At 61.0% G+C, this 22219-nt stretch overlaps 1 protein-coding gene across 4 annotated transcripts in view; it reads right to left on the bottom strand.

The window, feature by feature from the left end:
- MAD1L1 (mitotic arrest deficient 1 like 1) overlaps positions 1–22219 on the bottom strand; it is a 334114-nt gene that overhangs the window by 85218 nt on the left and 226677 nt on the right. For all 4 annotated transcript variants that reach the window (XM_066273526.1, XM_066273527.1, XM_066273528.1 and 1 more), the window contains exon 14: positions 12897–12985. In XM_066273526.1, the coding sequence (XP_066129623.1) occupies positions 12897–12985 (89 nt within the window). The remainder of the gene's footprint in view (positions 1–12896; positions 12986–22219) is intronic.

Below are 22219 nucleotides of genomic sequence, written 5' to 3'. Positions count from 1 at the left end.
TAGTTTAGGCTAGGACCTACTCCTAATTCAGAGCTCCTTTTTTCCTTTTTTGCCAATTTACAAAATTACCTCTGCCACCCAGCTTAGTGTATCCCAAGGTTCTCCTCACCACTCCATGGCTGTAAAGCTCCAGTATAGGACCCCTGGGTTCATCTTTCCAGTTTAAAGAAAACGGAAGCTCCGTCTTCATGCGTGCTGCAGATGGCTTTTCCAGTCTACCTGGGTCATTGCCAGCTGGGAAGCAGCGGTCATTGGGACTTTGATGCTAGCTGCAGAGTGTGGAAGTGTGACAGCAATTCCAGTGCCATGTGGACTTCTGAAAGTGGACTTTTCCTGGACTCCTGCTCCTGTGACAGTTTTTGATGGACTGAACTGGGGTTGGGTTGCATTTGCAGAGATTTGGAATGGTGTTGGTGCCAACTTGGACTTGGTGAACACTTTAAGGACATTACTCTTTTATAGATTCTTATTGTATTATTAGCTTAAAGAGTTTGCTTAAAGGCTTTAATTACTGTGATGTATTAGTATACTTGTTTTGGGTATCTGTTAGCATTGGCTATACTAATTTTGTGTTTATTCTGTATTTTCTCCGTCTGCCTCCAAATTAGAAAATCAGATGAGTGCAAATCTCCGCACACAAATTAAAAAGAAAAGGGGGATATGTTGTGGACCGGTAATGGCAAAAAGCCATTATAGATTCAAGGCTTGGCAGGGGGCTTAAGTTCTACCCCCTCCATCTCCATATTTGGCTTTGATGCTCTGTGTTTGCACCCACTCCACTTCCTTCCTTGGGTTGCAGGAAGCAATATACATACCCTTCCTCTGACTCTTTGTTTTCAGATGTTTGTAAAATTCACTAATGTATACTGTTTTTGCCTTGGGAGAGTTCCTGTCTTAGCCTTTGATGTGCAACTTTGTATCAGGGTCCTTGATTTGCATAGGTCCATATAATAAAGCGAACTGAGGCTGTGAGGCACTCAGATGCTGCCAGGCAGTTTGAGGAGTCCTCCCGGTCCCATCGGTTTTGTTCTGACAAAGTGTGTTTCCTTAATTCCGCACCGTTATTTGGAAGCTGCGCTGGTCCGCGGCAGGCCGTGCAGAGGCGTCCCTGTGAGGCGGGAGGGCTGTGCTCTGCGGGACAGGACGGACAGGCACCCGTGAGGCCCTCTGTGGCTGCAGACGTGCTCACAGCGAGCGGAGCCGCACACAACGCTCGTCTGCGCACAGAGCAGGATGCTCCCCTCGTCCCTCAGGCAGGGCTGCCTGGTGAGAGAGAGTGCACGCGAATGTGCGTGTGCACACGTGGACGCATACACGCCGGTGAGTGTGAGTGCACGGGTGTGCATGTGGAGAAATCGGCCAGGCACGGGTGGCTGCCACCTGGCCACGCCCCTATGACGAGCACACCAGCAGCCGCAGCTCTGAGAGGAGGACGCTCGCCTCCCTGAGCTCCTCCCAGGTGCTAAAGGAGCCTCTGGCCCAAGATGCCACTGTCCACGCTGGGTGCCCGCTGGTCCCAAAGCCCAGCTGGCCTCGCCCGGAAAGGCCCCGACAGCCCACTCGGAGCTCAGCCACTGCCACACGGTCCCTGTGTCATCTGCGTCCCCTCTGTCAGACGGCCTGCTCTGCATTTCCAGCACTGAGCAGAGTGCTGGGCTCCCCACAGACACGGTGACCATGGCCATAAACAACAGAGGCCGGCCCTGCAGTGGACTGGAGTGCAGAGAGGTTGACGGCTCTTTACAGAATCAAAACTATCCGAAATGAACAGTGGGCGATATAGAAGGGGGGGCAGGGGGAGAGGAGGGGAGGGGAGGAGGCAGGAGGGGCTGGAGGGGAGGAGGGGAGGAGGGGAGGGGAGGAGGCAGGAGGGGAGGAGGGTAGGAGGGGAGGGGAGGAGGGGAGGGGGCAGAGAGGGCAAGAGGGCAGGGGGCTGGAGGGGAGGAGGGGAGGGGCCAGAGGGAAGGAGGGGAGGAGGGGAGGAGGGGAGGGGGCTGGAGGGGAGAAGGGGAGGGGGCAGAGAGGTCACAGAGGGCAGGAGGGGAAGGGGGAGGAGGGGAGGAGGAAAGGGGGAAGGAGGGGAGGAGGGGAAGGGAGGAGGGGAGGGAGCAGGAGGGGAGGGGCAGAGAGGGCAGGAGGGGAGGAGGGGAGGGGGCAGGAGGAAAGGAGAGGAGGAGGGAGGCTGGAGGGGAGGAGGGGAGGAGGGGAGGGGGCCGGAGGGGAGGAGGGGAGGGGCAGAGAGGGAGGGGCCCGAGTGGCCACATCAGCACCGGAGCCATACCAGACACTGCCACACAGAAGAGGGGAGATGACATCGACCAAGGAGACCCACAGCCTATTTGTGTTTGCTCCTAAAAGCAGAGCTTCCAAGTACACGAAGAAAAACCCGGCAGAACTGGGGAGAAACAGACAAGCCCAGGCGTGGCCGGGCACTTTCACGCCTCCCTAGCGAGCAGAACGTGTCGGAGGGCCGCGGCTGCGGAAGGGAGGACGCAGGGCTCCCTCAGACACCAGCCCCGTGGACACTGGCTGGACCTTCCCAGGGCACGGCCGCTGGCTGGACCTTCCCGGGGCACGGCCGCTGGCTGGACCTTCCCGGGGCACGGCCGCTGGCTGGACATTCCCGGGGCACGGCCGCTGGCTGGACATTCCCAGGGCATGGCTGCCTCCGCGCAGACGCGGCTCAGGCTCGGGTGCGGCTTCCCCGAGGCAGAGCATGCTCCTGGGAGCACGGACTGAACCTGGACACGGTTCTCAGATTGAGACGATATAAACTACGTTTACAGACCACAGTGGAATTAGACCAGGTATCAGGAGGAGAGGAAAATCTCCAAACATCTGGAAACGTCACTCGCGGTTTCAGGAAGACTCATAAAGCTAGAGAACGTTTCTAACTCAATGGAAATGAAAACACAACTTACCAAGACCTCTGGGTGCACGTGAGGCCACGCTTAGAGAAGTCTGTAGCCTTAAACGCTTATATTAGAATATAAGACCTCAGGTCCATAATCTAAGCTTCCACCTCAAACTAGAAAAGAAGGGGAAAAACACACTCGAAGCAAGGAGAGAGAAAAATATAGTAAAAGCAAGAAATCAAAGAAATTAGAAACAAAACAAGGAGAAAAATGGAAGAAACCAAACACTGGGTTTTTTTGAAAAGACAGCTAAACTGTGACCCCCAGCACGACTGCTATGAGAAGAGGGGAGACCCCGAGTGTCAGGTCAGGAGTGAGGGTCCCACTGCAGACCCACAAACAGAGGAGCTGCAGGGACAGCCCCCCCCCCACCCCCCAGCCAGACAGCTCTGACGTAAGTAACTCTGGTGCAAAGCCCACGATCCACCCATGTCCACCTGGGATAAAACACACACCGTGAGTATTGACAACAAACACTAAACAAGCCGGCGCGTTAGTTTAAAACCTTCTGTAACAGAGCTATCCAGGCCTGGACGGTTTAACTGGGTATAAAATTTAAAGACGAAAGAATGATAATTCTACACAGTCTCTTCCAGAAGAGGTAAGAGAAAGGAGCACCCCCAGGTCCCTCATGAGCCAGACAAGGACAGGACAGTGAAACTACAGGCCAACGTCCCTCATGAACATGGATACAAAAGTCACGAACAAGGCATCAGCAGGTTGAATCCTGTATATATGTACCAAGAACAATGTGTTTTGATGATGCAAGTTTTGTCAGGATGTCAGACTTTCAACACTGAAAAATAATCCAATGTCACCTACCATACTGAAAGTCCCACATGATCATATTAATCTATTCAAGGAAGAAAAGGATTTGAGAAAATTAAACATCCTTTCATGATAAATCGAGAAGAGATGGGAACTTGTACGTCACAATGAAGACACTACGAAAACCTTCAGCAAACTTCATTCTTCTTTTTTTTTTTTTTGACAGAGTCAGAGAGAGAGTCAGAGAGAGGGACAGACAGACAGGAAGGGAGAGAGATGAGAAGCAGCAATTCTTTGTTGTGGCACCTCAATTGTTCATTGATTGCTTTCTCATATGTGCCTTGACTGTGGGGCTACAGCAGAGCAAATGACCCCTTGCTCAAGCCAGTGACCTTGGGTCCAAGCTGGTGAGCCTTGCTCAAACCAGATGAGCCCGCGCTCAAGCTGGCGACCTCGGGGTCTCAAACCTGGGTCCTCCGCATCTAGTCCGAGGCTCTATCCACTGCACCACCGCCTGGTCAGGCGAGCAAACATCATTCTCAATGGAAGCGTGAGTGCCCCTCACCCCGAGACCAGGACCCAGACAGAGACTCCTGCCCCTCCTCCCCCTTGTCACCGCACCCAAGGTCATCGCTGGCATAGGACACAAGGAAAAGAGGCCAAGGGAACACCACTTGGAAAACAAGACATAAAACTGACCGAGTTTATAAACAACAGAGTATCTGTAGAAAATTCCAAGAAATCAACCAAACATGAGGACTGAGACATTCTCGCAGAACTATGTAAATTTAGTAGGGATGCAGGACCCGAGATGGAGCACTAAGTCAGTCACCTCTACATGGTAACAAAATAACAGTCAACCAAAACGGAACAACACTTACAACCGGCATAAAAAGACACACTCAGGTGTAGATCAGATGAGACACACCGAATCTTTACCCTGAAAGTAAAAACGCTGCAGAGAGAAATCAGAGCTGTGGACACACAGAGAGACGGACCATGTTCATGGAGCAGACGACTCTCACGGCGGGAACAGGAAGGCGCTCTTCCCAGACGCGAGTCGACTCGACACAGCACCCATCAACACCCCAGCAGGGCTCTCTGCAGACAGACAGACTGATTCTTAGACTTACATGGAAAATCAAAAGGACTAAAACGGCTAAATGATCTTGAAAAAACAGGAGTGAAATCAGAGAAATCACAGGGACAGGTTTTGAAACGGACCACAAGGCCACAGCAGCTGAGACAGTGGCGGTGGGGAGACCCTCAGACCGGCCTGGCACGGGGAGTCCAGGGACAGGGATGCAGGACCCACGGACCTCTGACGGGCACAGGAGCAGCTCGTCACCACACGCGGTGCTGGGACAACCACACACCTTCGGAAAAAAATAAAATAGAAATAAATCCTGACCCCAACCTCACATCTTACACAAACATTCACCTGAACACGGATTAGAGGCTGACATGTAAGATGTGAAACTACAAAACTTTCAGAAAACAAACATGGGTGCAGCGCTTTGATGCTTGGGGTTAGGCAGGGAGTTTTCAGACTCACGGCTAAAGAAAAGGGTTCCCCATCAAGGAAAAAGTGGGTAAATTGGACTTGATCAAAATGAGCGACTTTGGTGCGTGAAGCACATTAATAAGAGGGTGAAGGACAAGGGACGGACTAAGAGAAACATACGCGGGACAAGCAGACGTCCAGAGTGCACGGAACGTGTAGAATTCAAGTAAAAAGAAACGAAACAGCTGGGTGGAAGACTGGGACAGCCACCCCCCGGGGGACAGGCAGATGGCACGGTGCCCAGGAGCTGGCGGGAAACAGGTGAAAACTGTGGAGAGGCTATGACACACCCAGCACGCCCGGCATGGCGAGGACGGGTGCGGAGAAGCCAAGCCCTCCCAGTTCTCATCCAAACAGCTTCCCAAAGCTCCCCCTGGGCGGGCGCTGGCCTAGGAACCCCACCGGATCTCCCGGAACCCTGAGCTCCGGTGCGTGCCGCCATCGGCACCATCGGCACAGGGGTGCACAGCAGCTCCAGACGTAAGAGCGCCGGCGTCCTCCAACACGGGCACGGACCAACAAACACGCAGGCGCCCGCAGGCCTGGTGCTTCCAGCTTGGCCTTGGCTCCCGGCTGCCTCTGTACGCAGAGCGCCGCCGCCACGTGACCTGCCCGGTGCCACGCAGGGAGTGCCCAAGACGTGCGTGAGGACCCGGGTCTGGCCCCCGGCCTCCGCCCGCCCTCCCTGTCCTCCCTCCGGGAAGCACTGCGCCCCTTCCCCTCAGAAGGCTCCCTAGCCGCGTGCTCCGGGTAGGTCTGTTGGTGACAAATGGCCTTAGTTTTACTCCGCCTGACAATGTCCTGATTTCCCCCTCGTCCCCGAAGGATGTTTTCACTGGCTGACAGCTCCCTGCTCTTGGAACTTGAAAAATGCAGTGCGCTTCGCGGGCTTCCGTGGTTACAGATGAGAAATCCGCTGTCACTCAGATCGGTGTTCCCTGCAGATAAAACAGTGTTTCTCCCGGCTCCTTTCAAGATTTCTTCTTCATCTCGAACTTTCAGAAGATTAATTAGCAGGTGTCACGGTGTGGGCTTCTCCGGTTTTCGACAGTGCGGGGGTCACTCTGCTTCCAAAACCTGTAGGTGTATGCCCGTCACCAAATTTGGGAAATTTCCAGTCATGACTTCTTCAGATGCCTCTCCTTGCCCTCCAGGGACTCTAATTAGACGGCCGTCCGTGTTCTGTCACCGAGCTGCTGACCCCGAGCCCTCTTCTCGGGTGTTTGATTCCCATTCTGATGAGGTGGTTTCTATCGATCCGTCTTGGAGTTCACGCCTCTCCCCTCCGGTCTGCCGCTGAACAAGCCAGAGCCCTCCTTTTCTTTACGTGTGGCCCAGGCCTACAGTTTCTGTTTGGGCCTTTCCAAAAAATTCTTTTTCTTTAATTTCTTTGTTGAGGTTTCCATTCTCTCCTGTGCTGGCCGTGGAGTCACAACTGTTTGCTGAAGCAGTTTCACGATGCTGCCTCCCGTCCCTGTCAGGTAGCTCTACCGCCTGACGATGGTCCCCTCCTTCCCCACCCACCCCTGTCAGGTAGCTCTGCCGCCTGACGATGGTCCCCTCCTTCCCCACCCACCCCTGTCAGGTAGCTCTGCCGCCTGACGATGGTCCCCTCCCTCCCTCCCCGTCCCTGTCAGGTAGCTCTACCGCCTGACGATGGTCCCCTCCCTCCCCACCCACCCCTGTCAGGTAGCTCTACCGCCTGACGATGGTCCCCTCCCTCCCCACCCACCCCTGTCAGGTAGCTCTGCCGCCTGACGATGGTCCCCTCCCTCCCCACCCCTGTCAGGTAGCTCTACCGCATGACGACGGTCCCCTCCCTCCCCACCCTGTCAGGTAGCTCTGCCGCCTGATGACGGTCCCCTCCCTCCCCACCCCTGTCAGGTAGCTCTGCCGCCTGACGATGGTCCCCTCCCTCCCTACCCACCCCTGTCAGGTAGCTCTACCGCCTGACGATGGTCCCCTCCCTCCCTCCCCACCCCTGTCAGGTAGCTCTGCTGCCTGACGATGGTCCCCTCCCTCCCCACCCACCCCTGTCAGGTAGCTCTGCCGCCTGACGATGGTCCCCTCCCTCCCCACCCCTGTCAGGTAGCTCTACCGCCTGACGACGGTCCCCTCCCTCCCCCACCCACCCCTGTCAGGTAGCTCTGCCGCCTGACGATGGTCCCCTCCCTCCCCACCCACCCCTGTCAGGTAGCTCTGCCGCCTGACGACGGTCCCCTCCCTCCCCACCCACCCCTGTCAGGTAGCTCTGCCACCTGACGACGGTCCCCTCCCTCCCCACCCACCCCTGTCAGGTAGCTCTACCGCCTGACGATGGTCCCCTCCCTCCCCACCCTGTCAGGTAGCTCTACCGCCTGACGATGGTCCCCTCCCTCCCCGCCCCTGTCAGGTAGCTCTGCCGCCTGACGATGGTCCCCTCCCTCCCCACCCCTGTCAGGTAGCTCTACCGCCTGATGATGGTCCCCTCCTGCAGCTGGGGCCGCCTGCCCCCCGCACCAGGAGAGAGTCTCGCTGGACCCGACACTGAGCCTTACACCACGAGGTCTGCACCCTCCAGGACCTTCTCCTGGCAGTGGTCCCCTGCGCAGGTGGGAGCTGTGCCCGGGGCCCTGCAGACAGAGGGGTGCACACCGGGCTCCCCACTGGCCCCACTGAACCAGCGACAGGAACGAGGGCCCCCTCACTGCCATGCCACGAGGGGGGCAGGAGCTTTCTGCTGAGTCTCTGACTCTGGGTGACAAGCCCCCATCTGCTTTGGCCCTTTGATGCCGCCCCCTCGGGGTGGGGCTCAGGACCCCCTCACTCACTGACACCCCTGCGGCCAGGAGATCAAGAGGGGTGAGTGCACCCTCTGAGCAGGGCAATGGGGGCCGGCGCCCGTTCAGCCCGGCTGGCACTCCAAGACGCGGGCACGGCTGCCCAGAGGGCTGGGCAGGCTGACTCAGCCGACACTGCTGACCACGGCTGCCTGCGCCCAGGGGCCGGAGGAAGGCGACAGCTGGAGCCTTGTGCGTGTGCACCTGCTGCAGCTCCACGTCCAGCCCAGGGGCGCAGGGGCCCTCGAGCTCGGGACCCCCGTGCAGACCGCCCGCTCCTGACCTCCCAGGGCCCCCTGGCTGCTGGGGCCGCAGAGTGTGCAGTCGTGAGCAGGAGGGCCTGGAGGGCCACCCCCCTGGCCAAGGACGGAAGGTGAAGACCCTCATGCCGTCTCCCCATCTCCTGCAGCCTCCCAGAGGCTCACCCTCTGCAGACGGCAACCTGCCCAGTGAGCAGGGCTCAGGGACGTGTCCATGGTACTGAGTGCCAGAGGCTGCCAGCACCCATGCTCCCCAGACAGGCGTTTCCCCAGAGACGTGCCCAGGCCAGCCAGAAGGCCAGCTGCTGGCAGGTCCTGAAGCCCCATCAGGTCCACCCGCAGAGAAACTGCAGAGCAAAGCCCACCCCGCGCCTCCCTAGGGAGCACTTCTGGTAAGACGAGCAGATGTCCTCAACCACCACACCCTGGGCGGCATCCGGGTGGGAGCCGGTGGTCTGAGCCTCCACACGGACAGAACACCCCTCGGAGGAAACAGAGGACATGGAGAAAACCTTGGGAAGTCAGTTACTGTATCAAAGAGACAGTGAGCAGGCTGTGTTCCCAAACCAGCATCGAGTGTTTTACATATAAAAGAACAAAGAACAACAGCAACAGAAACCGCAGGAAACAAAACAGAAAAGCAGAAATCAAGTAAGGCTGATAAATTTGAGAAAATTTTACAGAAATTGGAAAATGACAGAAAATAGGATAGAAATGTTTTTAAAACAGAGAAGTAATTCAGGAAGTTCAACATCCAAATAATAGTTTTAGAAAGAACAGAAAATGGGAGCGAAAAAATGATCAACGAATAATGCAGGAGACTGAAGGCTGAGACAGCAGACGGAGGCCGACCCCCAGCACCCGCACGCAGACCCACCGCGCATGGCTGCGCGGTTCAGAACACTGGGGAGAAGCCCCTGGGACTGAGGGGCAGGACCAGCCCAGGCGAGGGACCCGGGTCCGAAGGGCTTTCTCAGGCATGACGCCCCCCAGCCCCACACGGAGTCAAGTGGGAGGAACAGGGGGATGTCACCACACAGGGGCGGGGGCGCCTGGTCGTTACTGGCCGCAGGCAGTGGGTCAGGGCATTGCTCAGGGTGCCCTGCAGCCCCCTACGGAGCTGCTGGTGGGGAGTGTGGGGCTGAGACAGCTCCCGAGGGCCCCGGCCTCTTGTCACACCTGAGGCATCGGTGCTGGCTGCTGGCCGGGAGCTCACGGCCGGGGCCCTCGGGACAGAAGCACTGAGGTGTGAGCTGTCCCGATGACCGATGACCGGGCACTGAGGTCCGGGGAACCAGGCCCAGGCAGCCGCCGGTGTGAGACACGGGGAGGCGTGTGCTGCTCCCGGGGCTGGTCGAGCAGGGACTGGGTAGCCCCCCACTCCTGCAGTGCCCAGGTCTCAGCCCCACCAATCGCCCTGGGGGCCCAGGGGCCGCTGTGCTGATGGCAGGTCAGGGCGGACAGGACGCCAGTTACAGTAGAAAGCCCTGGAACAGCTAAAGACTAAGAGCCTAACACTGGCGGTCTGGAAGGGGTGCGCGTGGGACCGCAGGACACCATGCCTTGTCCTCTGAGGGGACGTCTGAGCCCTGAAGCAGGGGCTCTGCAGGACTGGGAATGGCGGTGGAGCGGGCACTGGGGGAATAGGCGGGCACTGGCACGGACAGGCGCGTCCCGGGACGACTGCGTCAACCACCTGCTAGATCCACAGACAGCGCTGGGTCTGCCAGAGCCGCCCGGACGCAGAAAGAAGAGCAGACTCCTCCAGACGGGGGTCCCTCGGCCTCGACTGCTCCAGACGGGGGTCCCTCGGCCTCGGACTGCCCAGATGGGGGTCCCTCGGCCTCGACTACTCCAGATGGGGGTCCCTCAGCCTCGACTGCTCCAGACTGCCCAGATGGGGGTCCCTCAGCCTCGACTACTCCAGACGGGGGTCCCTCGGCCTCGACTGCTCCAGACGGGGGTCCCTTGGCCTCGACTGCTCCAGACGGGGGTCCCTCGGCCTCGACTGCTCCAGACTGCCCAGATGGGGGTCCCTCAGCCATGGCACCCACATCTGCACCGAAGTCCCGTGTTGGTCACTGAAGGTGATGCTCGGTACACGCAAGTTCACATGTGCACAGTTGACAGATCAGCACATTAATGAAGGACACACTCGACACACAACGGCTACACAACCGACCCTCACGTGCGTGTGACTGGCAGCAGCATGCCCCCCCTGGGGAGAAGCCAGGACCCCCGGGCTGCCTGCTGCTGCAGAAACACGGCTCTGATCGGAGAATTTTAGAAACATCTGCGCAAAAAGCACTTCACGCCTCGCAGGAGGAGATGGGCAGGGACTAGAGACACTCGGTGCTGGTTCACGGGAAAACTGCGAAGCCTCCCCCTCCTCGAGGCGCAGCGGCTGTGGGGAGGGAGACAGCGGAGGCCTGAGGTCTCCCAGGGAGGGGCTGGAGCAGGAAGGAAGGCCATCCCTGCGTGGGGGCATCTCTCCTCAGGGTGGGGTCCCCTTTCCAGCCCCCCTAAATCCAAAGGGCTGCCTCTCATGGGCCTGTGTGGTCTCCCAGAAAAGCCAAGGGCCGCACTTGAAACAGCACGTCCCTCGGGTGTGCCGCGCCCGCAGCTACTGTCACCACTGCGTGACAGAGGGAAGCCGGGGCACAGTGACACAGCTGAACACTTCCCCTGTGCTGTGCTGGGCTCCCCAAACATGCACAAGAAAGTGGGGAGTGCGGGAGGAGCTGTGGGAGGGGGCGCTAGGAAGACGGGGCACCTGGCGGCTCTGTGGGCGAGACAGACAGGGACACAGGGGCACAGGAGCTGAAGCTGGCCAGGAGGGAGGTCGCCTGCACGCCCTGCCCGGGGTCCTGCCGCCGTGCCGGGGCCCCTGCCAGGGCTGAGGGCCACCAGACGGGACAGTGGGCGTGAGTGGCCGGACTCCAGTGGGGGTGGCGTGTGGCTTCTCTGGTCAAGGCGTTCACACAAACGTTGACGGGGCTGCCACTAATTAGCAGTCTCCCCTTCCACGGCCGCACGCCCTGGCCCTGTCGGTGGGGACAGGCGGCTTTGATCTGCGTGTAAGGGGACTGTCACAGAGACCTTGTCTTAGATTTTACAGAATAAGCAGAGGTGACTAAATCCAAAGCGTGCCAACCCACACCACAGGACACACGCCTGCCACGCTCACGCCACCCTGGCCGAGACTGTCTGAGAGCCTGGGCACCGTGGGCAGCAGGCAGCGTGGGGGGCACCAGAGCCGCAGGTGCCCGGGCCGTGGCGGGCTCCGTGGGAAGGATGAACACCACGCCCGCCACGCGGGGCCGGCTCTCACACCCTCCCCTCCTGACACAGGACATTGCGGCTACACAGCTGAGGGACAGGGTCCACACGCCTCACCATGCGCCTCACTGGGCACTCAGGGCTGTGAAGCCCCAGGCCGAGGCCTTGCTCAGGCCCGACCTGCCCGGAGAGCCCCCCACGCTGCTGCTCGCACCCAGCATCACGGCCCGCTCCCCGCGGCCCCCACCGCACCGACAGCAAGAACTATCTGCACCCCTGGACTGCGGCTGCTCCGGATGCCGGGCCCAGGACGGCTTTATTCTCTCTGCAACTGCGCAGCCGGCCCCGGGCTGGGGACCGCTGGTCACCCTCGCCAAGTTCCCCCTCCACGCCCCACCCTGGGCAGCCAGGCTGCTAAGCTGCAAGTGGGACCACGTCACTCCTGCTCTGACGCCTGTGCAGGTGCCCACAGCTCTCAGGGGCCAGGCCACCTCCCTGCGGGGCCTCAAGTACCTGGCCTGCCCCCTGCTCCTGCGGGGTCTCCCCTGCGACCCGGCCCCTTCCTCCCACCACAGGTCCTCACACATGGCCTCCTCTGCCCCCTGCCTCCCTCTGAGGCCATCACCAGAGAAGGGGTGTCTGCTTGGGCTGCCGCCCCGGGGGTGGCCCTCCTCTGGAACGGGCCCTGAACAAGCGCACAGGCCCTGGGGCCCGGAGACAGCCCGCTGGGCGGAGGGCGCAGCTGGCAGCAGACAGGTCCCTGCGGGAGGCACAGGGGCCGGAGTCCTCCGCCCTCTCCTGAGCCCCGGGGATGCTGAGGGGCCTGGCTGTCCGTGCGTGCGGCTGGAGGAAGGACGCCGACATGAGGCCGGCCCAGCGGGGACAGGCTTCCCGGCAGAGAAGCAGCTGAGCGGGCGGGTGGACCGAAGAAGAAAGCGCCCAGGAGGTGGAGGAAGGTGAGGGCTGGCAGAGGGGACAGACGGCAGAGGGGACGGACGGCAGAGGGACGGACGGCAGAGGGGACGGACGGCAGAGGGGACGGACGGCAGAGGGACGGACGGCAGAGGGACGGACGGCAGAGGGGACGGACGGCAGAGGGACGGACGGCAGGGGGGACGGACGGCAGGGGGGACGGACGGCAGAGGGCCGGACGGCAGAGGGCCGGACGGCGGGGGGCCGGACGGCAGAGGGACGGACGGCAGAGGGACGGACGGCAGGGGGGACGGACGGCAGGGGGGACGGACGGCAGGGGGGACGGACGGCAGAGGGGACAGATGGCAGAGGGACGTACCTGAGCTCGCTGGCCTCTTCCCGGGACAGCAGGGCGCCCTGCTCCGCGGGGCCCGACTGGGACCGCAACACCTTCAGCTCCATCTCGAGCTGCAAGGAAACAGCACAGGTCAGCGGAGGGCGTGTGGGGCCAGCAACGCGGGGCTGCCAGCCTGGACATCCAGAGGGTGCTGAGGCCCCGACCCTCCCGCGGTCCAGCTGTGCAAATCCACGGCCTGCTCTTCTCAGCCCCGGTTCCAAAGAGGCGGCCATTCTGGGCGTGCCCTGGGGGGGTCGGAGTCTGAGGGGTGACGCCGCGGGTGGAAAGGACTCTCCACGTGCAGTCTCTCCACGCACAGTGGCTTTAACAGCGTGGTGTTTCACCTGCTCCATCAGATTCCGCTGCAGGGTGACGGGCAATGCCCGGACGGCCCGGAGAGAAGGTGGACCTGAAGCCACGCCAACAAACCTGGCAGGGCGGTGGGGGTCTGGACGCCTGTAAGGCTAGTAGCCGCGGCCACCAACACAGCTGCCTGGCCTGTGCAGGTTCGCACTGGATTCGGACAGACGGTGATGAAACAACGGAGCCAAGAACTTTAGCTTTAATCCTAGCTTTAATCCTAGCTCGCACCCAGTGGGTGAGAAATACACACAGTGGGAAAACACTTCCCTTTCCATTCAGGGCTCCCAAAGCCACTGACTTATCCGAGTTTCCTAGAATCAAAAATTTGTACCTCACCAGCCTTATTCACCTCTGTTCCCCATCTCCTTCTCTCTGCACAAACTGGCTTCTCCTTCAGCACTCCACCATCTTGGCTGCTTCTCCTCTCCTCCACGTGGCCTTTCTCTGCTCTCCTTTCTCTACTCTCCGTTATAGTGTAGAAATCAAAACCTTTAATCCAATATACAAACCAGGAAGTCTCTGATACAAAGTCACTTATCTGAGGCATAAATGGGATTCCTCATAAGAGTGCACCACCCCACATCATGCTACAGTCAAGGGTGTGGGGAAAAGCTTCGTGTTGAGAAGATCTTAGTATTAAGAGGGCAGGAAAGGCTTAGTCTTAAAACTACGCCTTAGGCTATAAGAACCTTGCTTGCTTACAGCCTGTCCCCCACACCCAATGCAAACTATAAGCAAGCAAACATATATCATATTTACAAACTTATTTGACCAACAGAGCAAGACGAGAGGGAGCAGGGAACAGAAGCCCACCTGGGGCCCCGGGTGCAGGGGCACTGGCACAAGGCCGAGGGCGGAGGACTCAGGTCAGGGCCCTCCCAGGACGGAGCCTGTCTGGTGGGGGTGGGGCACCGTCCCCAGGCCTGGCCGTCCTGGGCTTCAAAGCCCCCCCACCCTGACGCAGACCAAAAACCACTGCTCCGAGGGGCTGGCTGGGCAGCTCTGTGGACGGACACACGGCCAGCGGCCAGGCGGACACGCTGCGGCCCTGTCAGCAGTCGTGGGGGACGGCAGGAGCAGTGACTTCATGACAACTTTATGATACCCTGTCTGTTTATAATGCCTCTTCCTGAGTATTTATAGGTTTTAATTCCCTATAAAATTATTATTACAATTCATAACTCTCTTTATAGAACTCCTGCAGAAGTTGTAATTCTCTTCAGATTTATTTTTGTTCTCTTTCCTTCTGAGGCGGCGCTCACACACGGTCAGGCCAAGGATCGCGCCAGGCGTCCGCGGCCGTGGGGTGGGGCCCCGCCCACAGAGAGCCGCGTCCTCGGTGCCCGGACACGCAGGCACGCCCCTCCGTCAGCAACTCCACGGCAATCACTCTTTCTGCTCATTCTGGGTGGGAGGCGGTCCATTAATTTTTTACTGGGAGGGTGAATAATTCATGTTTTACTGGTTTTCTTTCAAAGTGCAGGCATTTGGATTTATTTATCGTTTCCACCATTTTTCACTTTTTCATTAACTCCTGCTTTGATCTTTACAAATTCCTACCTTTGCTGTGCTTGGCCTGTTTTGTTTTCCTTTTCGGAGTTCCCGGGCTGGTGGTTAACCTGAGCATCCTCCCTCTCTGCTGTTCGAGAGGATGAGTATTTAATCCCGGGTTTTCCCTCCGAGTGCGGCCGCGGCTGCGTCCACAGGCTCCCAGGGACAGTGTCTTCATCACGGTCACTGTCTGGGTTTGGGGCGCACTTTTCGGTCACTGCCTGGGTTTGGGGCGCACTTGGGCACTGCGTTTACTCTTTGGCCCCAAAACTGTTTAAGACAGAGATTTCTGTTCTGCTTGTGTTTCTAGTTCTTTTCTTTTTTAATTTCAAAGTATGAGCTTTTTCTTTTTCTGGATTTGTTCCTTTTTTAAAATTTTTATTCTTGATTTTTTTTTTTTTTTTTTTTTCCTGAAGCTGGAAACGGGGAGAGACAGTCAGACTCCCGCATGCGCCCAACCGGGATCCACCCGGCACGCCCACCAGGGACGACGCTCTGCCCACCAGGAGGCGATGCTCTGCCCCTCCGGGGGGTCGCTCTGCCACGACCAGGGCCACTCTAGCGCCTGGAGCAGAGGCCAAGGAGCCATCCCCAGCGCCCGGGCCATCTTTGCTCCAATGGAGCCTTGGCTGCGGGAGGGGAAGAGAGAGACAGAGAGGAAGGAGGGGGGGTGGAGAAGCAAATGGGCGCTTCTCCTATGTGCCCTGGCCGGGAATCGAACCCGGGTCCCCCGCACGCCAGCGCTCTACCGCTGAACCAACCGGCCAGGGCCTTATTCTTAATTTTTGAGAGAGAGGAAGGGAGGGAGAAACACTGATTTGTTTTTCCACTTCATTTCTCTTTTTAAGTGAGAGGAGGGGAGATAGTGAGACAGACTTCCGCATGCACCCCGACCGGGATCCACCCGGCACGTCCCAAATCAACCGAGCCATGACTGAGAAAGAGGGGGTCAAACCCAGGACGCCCACGGCCAACGCTCTATCCACTGAGCCAACTGGCCAGGGCCTGGATGGCCTCTTCAGAGAGGCCCTGCTGCATGACTCACAGCCAGAGTCCTGCTCTAGGACGACGCTGGAGCAGACGGACCCCCGGGAGAAGGACGGCAGTGGCGGGGTGCTGGGCACGAGGTGTAGCCAGGACAGGACTGGGGCTGGGGGCCAGGGGCCCGGGGCCGCTGCTGTGGAAATAGCCATTGCTCACACTGCCCTGACCATCTGCCTGCTTCACTTCCAAACTGCAGCGAGGGGCTCACCCTGCCCACTGCCCGTCCCCGAAGCTAATACACACATTGCTATTCCTTTCTCGGGCTCCTCTCCTGAATTAAGAGGCATAATTACCAGCAGCGCCTGTTCCAAACGAACCAAGCGGCTGGGGAGCTGGGGTTGCTGCTCGGACCGGCTGTCCCCTCCTCCCAGCCCCGTCTGAGCCCTGCTCCTTATTCTGCAGGCGAGAGGGCTGTGGCCAAGGAGGCTGCCGTTCCTCCAAAGCCAGTGGACTCTCCGCTCCGAGGGCTCCACACCCACCGCCAAACAGACTGTGGGGGCCGCGGCAGTGCTGCTGAGGCCCGGGAAGTGGTCATCTTAGGCCTGGACGAGGATCCTGTCCAGCTCCAGCGCGAGGGAGGCGGGTGTTGGAAGGGACGGCCCCGTCCGGGGACCTGGCTGGCCGAGCTGAGCTGACCGTGCCCTGACGGCCCAGAAACGGGGCAGGAGCTCGGGCCACAGCCCCGCTCCGCACGCGTCCCGAAGGCCACGCAGGACACGACACTCTGGGCCCCTCCTCTCCCCTCTCCACAGGGCAGGAGCTCGGGCCACAGCCCCGCTCCGCACGCGTCCCGAAGGCCGCGCAGGACACGACACTCTGGGCCCCTCCTCTCCACTCTCCACAGGGCAGGAGCTCGGGCCACAGCCCCGCTCCGCACGCGTCCCGAAGGCCACGCAGGACACGACACTCTGGGCCCCCCCCTCTCCCCTCTCCGCAGGGCAGGAGCTCGGGCCACAGCCCCGCTCCGCACACGTCCCGAAGGCCACGCAGGACACGACACTCTGGGCCCCTCCTCTCCCCTCTCCACAGGGCAGGAGCTCGGGCCACAGCCCCGCTCCGCACGCATCCCGAAGGCCGCGCAGGACACGACACTCTGGGCCCCTCCTCTCCACTCTCCACAGGGCAGGAGCTCGGGCCACAGCCCCGCTCCGCACGCGTCCCGAAGGCCACGCAGGACACGACACTCTGGGCCCCTCCTCTCCCCTCTCCGCAGGGCAGGAGCTCCGGCCACAGCCCCGCTCCGCACGCGTCCCGAAGGCCACGCAGGACACGACACTCTGGGCCCCTCCTCTCCCCTCTCCGCAAGGCAGGAGCTCGGGCCACAGCCCCGCTCCGCACGCGTCCCGAAGGCCACGCAGGACACGACACTCTGGGCCCCTCCTCTCCCCTCTCCGCAGGGCAGGAGCTCCGGCCACAGCCCCGCTCCGCACGCGTCCCGAAGGCCACGCAGGACACGACACTCTGGGCCCCTCCTCTCCACTCTCCGCAGGGCAGGAGCTCCGGCCACAGCCCCGCTCTGCACGCGTCCTGAAGGCCACGCAGGACATGACACTCTGGGCCCCTCCTCTCCACTCTCCGCAGGGCAGGCATTCCTGAGTGACCAGGCGGCACGAGCAGAGGCAGGTGGCCGATGGCTGAAGCCAGACAGGGTCTGCCTGCCCACACGGGAAGCCGAGCTCGGACGGCCTCCAGGCGGCAGAGCTGGCTGGCGCAGGAGGGCGGGGGTTTCTACCACCTGCCTCCGCTGTTCCGTTCTCACCCAACAGTAAGAAATGCTGAAAACATCGGCCTCCTGCCCGGAGCCCAGGCCAGCACCCCCGCCTCGTGGGCTACCCGGGGGGCCTCTGCTCTAACAGCAGACCAGGCTCACGGCCACACTGGCCACGCCGGGCGTCCCCTCGCCTGCAGCGTGAGCAACAGGTGGTCGGTCCTGCTGCCACACGGCCCAGTGTGTGAGCTCTGCAGAGGCCGTGCCCGCAGGTCCCCTGCCCCCCCCCACTGCTCTGCCGCGGGCCCCAGCGGGCACAGACAGTGCTGGTCAGTGCTGGTCAGTGTTTGCGGAATCGCTGGATGAACGTGGGTGTTCTCGAGGCTCTGCTCTGGGGGCCGGGCCCGCCTCTACTGACATTTAAAGAAGGAAGAAGGGCTCCAAGAGGACTATGAGCAAGTGTCCACCAACAAATTACATAACCCCGGGGAAATACATTCCTACAAACACACGAACCACCAAAACTGACTCAAGAAGAAATAGAAAATATGAACAGACCCGCAACAAGTAAGGAGACTCAACCAGGAATCGGAAATCTCCCAACAAAGAAAGGTCCAGGGCCCGAGCTGGGTGGTTCAATGGACAGAGCATCGTCCCAGCGTGCCGAGGCCTTGGGTTTAACCCCTGGTCAGGGCACGTCCAAGAAGCAGTCAGTGAGCACAACTAAATGGAACAACTAAGTGAAACAATGAACTGATGCTTCTCTCTCTCTCTCTAACCTCCCTCCCCTCCCCTTCTCTCTCTCTCTCTCTCTCTCTCTCTCTCTCTCTCTTACTCAACAGAAAATTTAAAAAGGAAAAAGAGAAATGTCCCGAGCCAGATGGCTTCATGGTTGATGCGATCAACTGTTTAAAGATTAACACCAATCCTTCCTACATCTTTCCAGACACTCAGGAGGCTGGAACGCTTCTTCACTCTTCCCGTGGGGCCAGCACGACTCACCCCGAAGCCAGAGACAAGACGTCCCCTGAACAGGAAACAGAGACCAACAACCCGCAGGACGCAGTGTGTGAACCCCCAGTGTGACAGCGGCTCGGAGAACAGCAGACACAGCTGCCGTGGGTCTGCACCAGGAGCCAGGGCTCAGCACACACCACCTTTCAAAGTGAAGTCAGAATGGATCAAAGCCTGGATGTTAAGAGTGGACACTGTGAAACTCTTAGAGGAAAATGAAAGAGTAAATCTTGACCTGGATTTGGGGCCGGTTTCTGAGTGACGACCTTGAAGCACAAGTGGCACAAGGCAGCAGCAGACAAAGGGGCCTCGGCACAGCGGACTGCGTCCACCCCCAGAGACGCCGTCGGCACAGCGGACTGCATCCACCCGTCCACCCCCAGAGACGCCATCGGCACAGGGGACTGCGTCCACCCCCAGAGACGCCGTCGGCACAGCGGACTGCATCCACCCGTCCACCCCCAGAGACGCCGTCGGCACAGGGGACTGCGTCCACCCCCAGAGACGCCGTCGGCACAGCGGACTGCGTCCACCCCCAGAGACGCCGTCGGCACAGCGGACTGCATCCACCCGTCCACCCCCAGAGACGCCGTCGGCACAGGGGACTGCGTCCACCCCCAGAGACGCCGTCGGCACAGGGGACTGCGTCCACCCCCAGAGACGCCGTCGGCACAGGGGACTGCGTCCACCCCCAGAGACGCCGTCGGCACAGGGGACTGCGTCCACCCCCAGAGATGCCGTGGGCACAGGGGACTGCGTCCACCCCCAGAGACGCCGTCGGCACAGGGGACTGCGTCCACCCCCCCGAGACGCCGTGGGCACAGGGGACTGCGTCCACCCCCAGAGACGCCGTGGGCACAGGGGACTGCGTCCACCCCCAGAGACGCCGTGGGCACAGGGGACTGCGCCCATCCTCCAGAGACGCCGTGGGCACAGGGGACTGCGTCCACCCCCAGAGACGCCGTGGGCACAGGGGACTGCGTCCACCCCCAGAGACGCTGTCGGCAGAGGGAAGACAGCCCTCAGAGCCAGAAGCACCTGCACACCACGTGTCTGTGAGGACTCAGAGACTGGAGGATACAAAGTACTCACGGAGTTTCAGTCTCACGGAGCTTTTGCAGCTCAGCAACAACAAAACAATGCAATGTGGGACGAGGAAAGGATCCCAGCAGACATCCTTCCAAGGACACAGCCCACCACTGGCAGGGAAGACACTCACGTCACAAGCCAGGGGCCGGAGCAAACCCCACCACCAGACACCACGTCTGGCCGAGACGGCTCCCTCGCAACAAAGCCCGGGAAACAGCAAGTGTCCTCGCTGCCCCTCAGTCACCAGACTGGTGGCCCGGGTCTTCTCTGCTCTCGCTCTGGTCAGTCAGCTAGAGGGTCACGAGGTCCCTCTCCTTACAGAGCTCCCCCAGGAGTGACTGAGAGGAAGAGCCTCCCGGTTCCAGTTAGAACACACGCTTTCCCGCGAGGGCAGCAGACAGGGGGGCGGGCAGCAGGCCGAGCCTCGCTCAGACCGAGTGAGGAGCATGGCCGGCACGGACGGGGCACTGATGGAGCTCCTGGGGCAGCGGACAGGGGGGTGGGCAGCGGGGCCGGCACGGACGGGGCACTGATGGAGCTCCCGGGGCAGCGGACAGGGGGGTGGGCAGCGGGGCCGGCACGGACAGGGGCACTGACGGAGCTCCCGGGGCAGCGGACAGGGGGTGGGCAGCGGGGCCGGCACGGACGGGGCACACGGAGCTCCCGGGGTAGCGGAGCTCGGCAGACACGGCCCCTGGGAGCTGCCTGCAGGCACGGACGTCCTGGCAGCAGGGTCAGGCTCGATGTGCGCAGCCCGACGACAGGCCCCACACCACTCTCTGCGGGAACGCCTGGCCTGCCAGTTCCCTCGCAGCTCAGAGCACATGACATGCTAATGCTGGTGGCACTGGAGGGTGGCTCATGAGTGCAGTGTCGCCTTCCACCAGACACGCTGCGCTCGGACTGACTGCAGGGTACCGGCCCCGCCCTGGGCCTGGCCCCGTCCCACCGGGGACGCCCTCTGCGACAGCGACTCTACCCCCCCACCCCGAGGCCGCAGCTGGGGAGCACGGAGGAAGGACAGGCACACCGAGCCGTGTGCCACCTGCTCATGCACGCGCCTCCCTGGGCGGGCACCACGGCGGCGACGTCAAGCGGAGCCCAGGCCCACATCCCAGGGTCCAGGCCAGTGCCCCTCCCGAGCCCCATCCGGGCAGGCGTTTCCTGCCTCCCAGAAAGTGGCGGGTGCTGGGATCAGAACCGGAGTCCTCCAACCTGGCACTGAGCCCAGCGAGCAACCAGGAACACCCAGGTGGCTGCTGCTGCTGTCGAGGGCCAAAGGGTCCCTGCTGGCTCCCTTCCCCGCCCCTTCCTGCCTGGGGCCTTGTCAGGTGCTCCCCGCCACACACAGCGGGTCACCTGCCTTCGCCTCAGGAAAAGCGGCTCGGCTGTAGAGGACGTCCAAGCTGAATTATCACCCTGGAAGGCCAGTTTGTCATTTCCTAAGTTAGCCGAGAGAGAACTCTAATGAAATCTGCAGCCTGTCCCCAGGAAACAGGCCCCTGGAGAGCTGTGGGCACATCACCACCAGGGCTGGGAGGCCCCAGGCTGCCCAGCCACAGGTGACAGGCCCCTGTCCAGCAAACCAGGCCGCAGCTAGCTCTACGGCAGCAGAGGGCAGGGAGGCCCCAGGGTCAGCCTCACAGAAGGCTGGAGTTTTGGCTGAAAGCACAGAAACCAAGGGAAAGCGGTCCAGATCGGGAGCAGGACCAGCCCCTCCCCCGCCAGCGCCTGGAGGGGCACAGCCCCCGTCACAGGTCTGCACCCCAGCCCCTCAAAGACCTGGCAGCCAACCCCACCTGCCCACAGAGGAGAGCACCTGTCCCCTGGGTGGTGTGTGTGCCGCTTCCACAGGAGCCAGGGCTCTAACCGGTCGAGAGGCCCCTCCTGCAGGGAGGAGTTAACCTGGAGCTGGGGGTGCCACAGACTCTACCAGGACCCCGTGAGAGTGAGAGTGGAGAGCCCCCCCAGAAGGTGCGAGCCCTGACGGGTCTGTCTGCAGCCCCGAGGGCTTCGGGCCCCGCTGTCCCACGGTGCTGCCAGCTCCTGCTGCAGGATGCCCTCCCTCGGGGCCCCTGGGCGGGTGGCCTCTCCACTGATCACAGAGACACACTTCCTGCGCGCCCTCCCCGTTCCGGGGAGCAGGGAGACGGGGTGCCTGTGAGCCGCCGCCCAGCGCAGCAGAGGGGCCCAGCGGCGGCCGGGGTCCTCTCAAGCCCAAGTCCGACGACAGAGCAGCAGTCACCCCGGGCGGGCGCGCAGGAAGAGCTAGGGCAGGAGCGGGCCGGAGGGGCTGTGCCCGGACACGGGAGGCGCGTGGCAGAGTGGTCGGCGCTGAGGGGCTGTGCCCGGACCCGGGAAGCGCGTGGCAGAGTGGTCGGTGCCGGAGGGGCTGTGCCCGACATGGAAGGCGCGTGGCACAGAGTGGTCGGTGCCGGAGGGGCTGTGCCCGGACCCAGGAGGCGCGTGGCAGAGTGGCCGGTGCCGGAGGGGCTGTGCCCGACATGAAAGGCACGTGGCACAGAGTGGTCGGTGC

The sequence above is a fragment of the Saccopteryx bilineata genome, chromosome 4 (genome assembly GCF_036850765.1).
Source record: "Saccopteryx bilineata isolate mSacBil1 chromosome 4, mSacBil1_pri_phased_curated, whole genome shotgun sequence".
In the NCBI taxonomy this organism is placed as follows: domain Eukaryota; kingdom Metazoa; phylum Chordata; class Mammalia; order Chiroptera; family Emballonuridae; genus Saccopteryx; species Saccopteryx bilineata.
This window is presented reverse-complemented; position numbering and strand designations above follow the sequence as displayed.